This window comes from Penaeus japonicus, unplaced genomic scaffold, assembly GCF_977035675.1.
Source record: "Penaeus japonicus unplaced genomic scaffold, GWHDUDI00000001_assembly GWHDUDI00000032, whole genome shotgun sequence".
NCBI lineage: Eukaryota > Metazoa > Arthropoda > Malacostraca > Decapoda > Penaeidae > Penaeus > Penaeus japonicus.
This window is the reverse complement of record NW_028234434.1, coordinates 10,737,908-10,746,190: the sequence shown is the minus strand read 5'-3', so window position 1 is coordinate 10,746,190 and position 8,283 is coordinate 10,737,908. Positions and strand designations below refer to the sequence as shown.

At 38.2% G+C, this 8,283-nt stretch overlaps 1 protein-coding gene across 1 annotated transcript in view; it reads right to left on the bottom strand.

Moving 5' to 3' along the window:
• Positions 1 to 1,139: 1,139 nt before the first annotated feature.
• Positions 1,140 to 8,283, bottom strand: part of LOC147467957 (glutamate receptor ionotropic, kainate glr-3-like) — a 20,799-nt gene continuing 13,655 nt past the window's right edge. The window contains exons 3-12 of the mRNA XM_086556335.1: positions 7,738 to 7,905; positions 7,291 to 7,427; positions 6,196 to 6,321; positions 5,176 to 5,341; positions 4,593 to 4,834; positions 3,465 to 3,649; positions 2,877 to 3,107; positions 2,519 to 2,697; positions 1,553 to 1,718; positions 1,140 to 1,372 (exon numbers count right to left, since the gene is read on the bottom strand). Coding sequence (XP_086412461.1) covers positions 1,253 to 1,372; positions 1,553 to 1,718; positions 2,519 to 2,697; positions 2,877 to 3,107; positions 3,465 to 3,649; positions 4,593 to 4,834; positions 5,176 to 5,341; positions 6,196 to 6,321; positions 7,291 to 7,427; positions 7,738 to 7,905 — 1,720 coding nt within the window. The 3' untranslated portion in view covers positions 1,140 to 1,252. The remainder of the gene's footprint in view (positions 1,373 to 1,552; positions 1,719 to 2,518; positions 2,698 to 2,876; positions 3,108 to 3,464; positions 3,650 to 4,592; positions 4,835 to 5,175; positions 5,342 to 6,195; positions 6,322 to 7,290; positions 7,428 to 7,737; positions 7,906 to 8,283) is intronic.

Sequence of the window (8,283 nt, the reverse complement as noted above, 5' to 3'; positions counted from 1 at the left end):
GGCACTAGTGCCCATCCTAGGGACCAGTCAAGCAAATCTACCCTCATCTGCAATGGGTTAATATGTATTGTGTCTGGCTGGAGTGGTCTTTATTTTCATATAATGATTATGTCTAACAGTCCCATAAGCTATTTTTTTTATCAGTGTTCAAGAACACTCTTAGAGAAGGCACCGTAAAATCCTTTCTGGTAAGTCGAGATAAGAGTCATTTGACTCGAGTCAGACTGACTCATTTCCATTCACCTGAAAGAGTCAAAAAGTGTCACACTTAGTATTCTGCCACATGCCAGGGAGCATGGAGGCATATCAGAATCTTCCTTGACGCGCTTTTTGATGTTCATGTGAAATTTTACAACTTATGTCAGCCTGGCGTGAATGGGGGAGGCGAAGTGCGTGAGGGAACAGCCGCAGAAGGAATGAAAGCTACCTTGTAATTTCCTTTCCGAGCTTAATCCAGTGACTGAGCAAGGTAGAGGCTATATCTACTGATAACCAACATTACTGAAATGCTTACTGATTATGTTGCGTTAAGATCAGAGTTATAGATTTCTTGCGTGTAGTTAAATGAAATTTTGTAGATTGTGTTATACCTTACTTTGAGTTGCATGTCTCGGGATTAAGATGGGATTTTTCACCGTAAAAGCAAGAACCAATGGGCACCAACTTTTCTGAGGACTACATTTTCAGTCATAAAGAGTAAGTAACAGCCAAGAACAATTGCATCGAAGCATTAAAAGGCAATTTTACAGACTTACTTGCAAAGTGTTGTCCATGTGGTGCCAATTTAGAAATGGATTACAAAAAATGTGGGTGAAGAACCCCCGATACAGATTTTTGTAAAACGAAAAATACAGCCATGTAGAATAGGACTATAGTAACACAGTAATTGTATTTATTCTTATGTAACTACCAATCCTCTTTAACTTATCTAATTATACACACATTCTGCGAAAGAAGTGAAGCCAGTGGGTGTATCGCTTGTTTTTCGGTCCTGATGTCAAACAACAAATATCTATCTATATCATCATTCATCTGTAAGATATAACTGAAAATAAGCATTTCGATATGAATTTGTACAATACACATTAGAAAACGCAATACTTTTAATAAATAAAAATCTAAGGATGCTATTACAATATGCATTTAAGGATATAAGTAAGCGTTCCTAAAAAAAAAAAAAAAAAAAAAAGTATTTCTATACCGCTCTTCCAGTACGGGTAAACATATAATTATTCCGCATCTTACTCTCATCTCAAATAGGCCAGCATTTCTCCCCAACGAAGACGATGAGTGCGATGAAATGACCCAATAAAAGTAGGTAGAAACCACCTTGAAGATGGCTCATGCTCAGCGCAACACGGTCGTTATCATGCTGTCAACAGTAACAACAAAGGATATTGCGAGTTAAAAAAGTTGGTAATACTTAATGGTTTGAGAACAGTATAACATAATGCGTTATTAAAATGTTGTTTAACCACAAAATAAGGACCATACATAGGAGCTGTACATACTGCCAATTGGTATGTACATATTCCTAGACACGAACTCTTACGTCGGGGGTGTAATCCCAGATAGCACTTGTTTGGGTTTTGTTTGTGTCTTGCCTCTCCTCAATGACCCTCGCCTTCACCACGTCTGCGAGCCAGTAGTCAATAAGTCCCGCTTCAATCTGCTGCTGCATCGCCTTTGCGATCTGTCGGCGGAATGGTGCGCCTCTCCTGGCACGTAATGCATTTAATAACTGTGTGTGTCAGACGTTAACGTTCAATATATCATTTTACAATATATAACAAATATAGTTCACTAATCAGTTAACTGAGACAAAACAAAATCAATGCAAAAACGATTTTTTCCATTTTTGTCAACAGGAACCTTTCTATGAAAATCAAGATGGGATTATTCAAGTGCTAACTGCTTTCTCTTATCACAGACAGGCACCTTCGCTTTCTTGGACATCATTAAAGAATACTTGAGTGTGTTGCATTGCAAGGCCACATCAAAGGAAAACTAGCGAGGGGGCGGCAACGTACAATTTATAGACAGAATCGAAAGAGTAACCGGGAGAGATTCTACCACGACAATTTTCATCTGTGCTCACGATCATCAGCGTTGGAGACACATGGCAGCCCAAGCGTGTATCACGCATGGCACGCAAGAAAGCAATGCACTTATACACATCTAAACCCTATCTGGTGGTATATAGATATATCCCCCCAAACAAAGAAGAAAAAATCACCTTGCGTTTCCCGGAATTCACTAAATTCCATGAAAATAAAATCAAGAATATTTCCTGTTGAAATTGGGGATGCTTCTATTATACCCGTGCGTCTTACAAATATATATTATAAAATACGACACAAGGTGTGTGTGTGTGTGTGTGTGTGTGTATGTGTGTCCGTGTGCGCGCGCGCGCGTGTGTGTATGTTTGCGTGCGATAAATATTTTCAGTTTATTTTACAGTGTAAAATCTGAAATAATAAAGATCATGCAACCGACTAATAACCCTAAGAAATATCACCTGCATCCCCAAGACGTCCCCGCAAACTTAGGATATTCCAAACGGCTGGTGTGCACGGGTGTGTATCCGCGGGCGTTCGTGTACCGCAGCGCCACCACGGCCGTGTTCTGGAACTTCGTTGTGATGAAGGAATAGCCTCCATTTAGCACCAGCTCCATGTTCTTGTCCAGGTCGTGTGTCTGCATGGGCAATGATATTTAGATATAGTGATAACTGAAATCTCTCTCTCTCTCTCTCTCTCTCTCTCTCTCTCTTATATCTTCTCTTTTTCCATTCCCTATCCCTCTTCATCTCTCTCTCTCTCTCATGGTAATAGATAATCATGCGAATATATCTTACAACCTAATAATGTTATTACCTCCATTCGGCGGAATACCTCCTGGATGTCAGGGTCAGCGCTAAGCTCGAAGTACGACCTCGAAGCACCCAGGAGAGACTCGCTGCCCCACCGCCAGCCCTTGCGCTCAGTCAGGTCATGGAAGGTGTTCACTTCGGGTTCCATGAGCTGAACAGTCAAGTGTGAGACGAGGGAGGAGCGATAGCCTGAACCCGCAACCACACTTAATATGGCAAGGGAAATCACCACAACCTGTCGGCGTTACATCACATGCACACGGCAGGTAAGTAAAGTATTAAAAATTGTGTGTACTTCATTTAAAGAATGTAATATAGCCATGATATGTAGGGAAAGAAGATAACTTCCTCTCATTCCAAGGCCTCTTACACGAAGAGAACTTCTTTAACCCTGTCTTTTTAAACTCCCTGGAGACCTCGTACGCCACAAGAAACAGCCCATATACTTCCATGCAATGAGGGATAAAGTGAATAGAAAAACGCTCAACCGGGTTGGAAGAATGACATAAAAAATCCATTATACACAACAAATTAAAGAATACCAAACCAATTTTGTGTATAATTAGTTATTTTTTTTCCTGGCAAGGCATACCCTGCCCGTAGAGTTTTTGGGCGGGGCGGTGGGAGGGTCTTCCAACACCGTCCCCCACGTGAAGCAAAGGGCGGTGCTCAGACTGAAGCTAGGCTCGCCGAACAGTCTTGACCACACCTGCATTAAGATGAAAAGGGATACGCCGGTGATGAACACGCATATTGCTAAGACTAACCAGACTGTACCTGAAGGAGAAAAAGAAAGGCATTTGATTCATTTCTGACTGGTATGTGGTTTGGATGAAGAGATATTTTATTTCGATGATGCGTGGATATTTTTATCTCCTCTATTTCCTACATTTTTTTTAAAGACATTCACCTCTACTGGTGATTCGATAAAAGCAGTCAAACAGTTCATTTAGAAATGATATTTTTTAAATCAGTTTCTGACTAAACGGAGAAACATATTGTACTACTTTCCCTAACACTTCATACTCATTAAGTGATAAACATAGATAAATAAGCATTTGACATTACAATTCATAATTTCATATTTTATGAGAACACCTTTCAAGGTAAAAGTCTCATAAGGTCTATGGAACCTGTCTCTGCCTAATTGATAAACCATCCCTGGCCACAAAAAGTGAACAGGTATATTTATGATTACCTGCGTCTGAGGATGAACTTTTACTGAAAGTTCGAAACGTAACTATTTTATGTCTTTCTTACTGAGTCAATGTTTTAAATCTGTCTGCATGTTACCATGTTTTTTTTGTGCTTTCATATATCTTTAAACACTGATTAACGGTCTCTAACAACTCTCAGTCCAGAGTTACCAATCTTGCCAATCAAACGAACAGGAACCACATGTCTTGTATATCCCGTTCAGATTAGATGCGATTCGAAATGGATCCGAAACATGAACTCAATTTAGCCCTGGTAAGTGAACAAGGTCTAATCCATCCACCTTCCACCCCAAATCTACCCTTCCTAAACCTCGCAGTACTGTCCACCTAGGTTGAATAGCACTGTTTGACATGGAAACAAGCTCATGTATTTTTTACTTCTCATGAGTGTTAGGTATGTGGTACTCCTCAGTGCACCTGATCCCCTCTCCCGACTATGTCCATAGGCCCTTTATTTTAGTAAACAGAACTACAGTAGACATAAACCCTTCGTATGACCTCACCCGTGAAAGGGGTAACAAGAGCCAAGAAATGCGGCAGCAGACGCGGCTTCAGAGACACGATGACGAAGGGATCCCGCGTGTAAATCCTGGTCTGTTCTATCGCCAGCAGTCTGGGTGCCGTGGGAGTGATTGTCATTGAGAAGTCGGCCTCCCCCCGCTGGAGGGTGCCTACCAAGCCTGTCCAGTTCCCTCCTTCCAGCAGCTTTCCCCAGTCCCTGTCCTTTGGCTCTCGGATAACGTATCTAAAACAACAACTAAACATTGTAATAATCAATAAAGAGCATGTGCTATATTATAAATATAAAAGGCGTTCTACTTAATCCAATTGGTTCACTAACATATAACAATACCAAGCGTTGATTAAAGAGGTTTTGAACTTTAAGTACTAAGAAAAGGTGTATATCACTATGTACACTGCCATACTCATATTTAAGACTATAAAAACAGTAATCAATCGTAAAGGCGCTATACAAAGCTCTATGTAAATATCCCACGAAACGAAATATTAATTAGAATTCATGAAAATAAACACTTCAAAACAACAAACTAGTAACAACAGCTTTCATAATCGCCATGCACTGACGTGAAGTTCAGCTTGGCGGCAACGGCCTTGAGCATGCGAGCATTGAGGGAATCCCGGAGTGTGACTGTGGTTCCGTTCTCGTCCGTGTCTCGCGTGTAGTCGATGGTCGGGAAGTAAAACCTTGCGACTATGCGGAAATGATGGCCCTTGAAGTCACCGAGCTCTTCTGAAAAATGTCGGTGTTAAAAAGCATTAGAATGGGGAGGGGAAGGAATATAACAATAGAAAAGGTGGAACAACAAATAAAAGAAAAAATGAAATATAAAGTAAAAAGAGAAAAAGTATGTAAACAAACACATTCATACTTACACACACACACACACACACACACACACACACATATATCTATATATATATATATATATATATATATATATATATATATATATATATATATATATATATATATACACATATATATATATACATATATATGTATATATATATACATACATATATATATATATATATATATATATATATATATATATATATATATATATATGTATATGTGTTGTGTGTGTGTGTGTGTGTGTGTGTGTGTACATATATATATATATATATATATATATATATATATATATATATATATATAATATATATATATATATAAATATATATATATAATATATATATATATATATGTGTGTGTGTGTGTGTGTGTGTGTGTGTGTGTGTGTGTGTGTGTGTGTGTGTGTGTGTGTGTGTACGCTTGAGTATATGCATATATACATTATTTGTGAGATCACTAAAAGTTAATTCCAAAAATACATTTACCATTACTTCTACATTTCCACTGCCACAACTGATTTAATGTTTAGGAGTTGTATGAATAATGGAAGTGAGATAAAAAGATAATCAGTTTAAAAAAGAAGAAGGGACATTTATCCTGATAATCCCCTCAAAAATATTATGACTTTACAAACTCTCTTTCGTTATTGTATCAAATTTATTATTTTCATCTCTACTATCATCCTCTAATCTCTGCTATATTATCTAGACTTGCAAACGAATCCTTACCAGAAAAAAGATTCGGGAATTGTGGAATCGAGTCGAGGTGCCACTGGTCGAGCAGCCGAACCCCCATCTCGCCATGATCACAATAGAGGCAACGCCGATAAACAAATAGTTTGTTGCTCACCTCGTCTGTTGGTGTTGGAAATCTGAATAGAATAAGCCCTATGGAAATCTGATGCATTATTCGCTTTTGCGTTATCAACTTTTCGCCAATGCAAAGATCGGGGAAAGGGTATGATAACTGAGATAGCAAACCGTACTAAACGAAATAGGAGACTGACTATGATGAACCACAGCCTAGTAGATATAGCATCTCTCATTACACGAATGAAAACACGGGTTGGCCAAGTACTGACCGCAATTCATGTTTGTTTCTTTTGGAAAGGAGCTCTTTTTGGATATTGCCTCCACGGTTATTTTGTAGAATATCTATTATTCTATTGGCCTGGTACTGTCATAGAAAAAAGAGTTTTAATTTGGATGAAATAGATATACCAGATTCCAAGAGCATTGAACCATTCATGTTAGTCTATAAAGCAGAAATCAATGCTTTTAGGTTTACATTGCAACATTTCTTACAAATTTTTGCATTTATATGACATGATCTGGCGTGTAAAGACTAAATAACTGAAGGCTGTTGGATTTTTAACTAAATCATTTGACATTTCCCTTTACAATAATACAAATGAATATATATGCGTTTGCGTCACTCGCATATTTCAGTAGCGATTAATCAGTAGCCCAGTTTCAGGGAAATGAAAAAAATGTTACCGTAATATATAAAGTTGTAATATTCTCACGAAGATCTCATCCAAATTTTGAATCGTTCTGATCTGCTTTTTTATGGTTTAGTTCGATGGTCTGATAATTATATATCAGGAAATCCGTCGACATAGACCTGTTTTATGTAAGTTAATGATGCCAAGATAAGTTTTCTCTTAGAAAGAAAATTACAATAGAAAAAACTGACTGAACACATCATTATTTGTTGTTCTTCCTTCCCAAAGAATATAAACATTCTTCCCCGAATAATCTATATCAAAACACATTAGATTGTGTCATGTCTCACTTCGCTTTGTCTACACTCAAGGGCCAAACCTTCGAGGGCGAGGTAGACTGCATGGATTGCGTTTTGGAGGCTGGGTTGTCGGAGCGCGACCTCCATCTGCTGCCGAGGCCCTACCATCACGGTTCGCATCTCCGGATACAAGGACACTCCAGACGCCTGCAGGAACCTGGTCAAAGTAAGTGAAAATGTGAAATGAATAACATTTAATGGGAATGGTTCGTCGAAAATATATCTTTTAGTATAATTGTCAGTGATGTTTATTCGTTGTTTTATTCATTGTAGTATTTTATATCAAATTGCCATGCAATAGACATTGAAGTCGAAATGAAATAGATATGGAAACCAATAACAACAACCATCACTAGAGATTTAGCATCGCTTTGAGGGTTATGCAAAATAAGCAAATAGTTAGATAAATAAAAACATACATAAATGCATAAACAGGTAAGTATAAAATCATCAGAATTCCAGCGAACCTAAAAATCAGGGTCGCATTCCCCGTCAGGTCGAGCAAGAGAGAGCGACAGGGGAAGGCCGGGTCTCCCCACAGATGGCGCTCGAGGGCATCTTGGCCGCGCGGGAAGAACGCCCTCGTCCCGACGTCCACTGCCACTGCGCCGCCCCACAGCCTGGCGAAGGTGTGTCTGGGGGAGGGACGAGGAGGTGATGGAATGATGGACGGAGGAACATGTGAAAAAAGAAGAGTTTGCACTAGGATTTCGCTGCAGATTTGCCACTCTTGGGAGTTATGGGTATGTTTGTCCGTCTTTTCATATATTTGATGATAGGTGCGTAAATACATGCACACACATACAAACACACACACACGCATAAACAAACAAATAAATAAATAAATAAATAAATAAATATATATATATATATTATATATATATATATATAATATATATATATATTATATATATATTTATATATATATTATATATATATATATATATACATACATACATACATACATACATATAGATATGCATATATATATACATATATATTAATATATATAT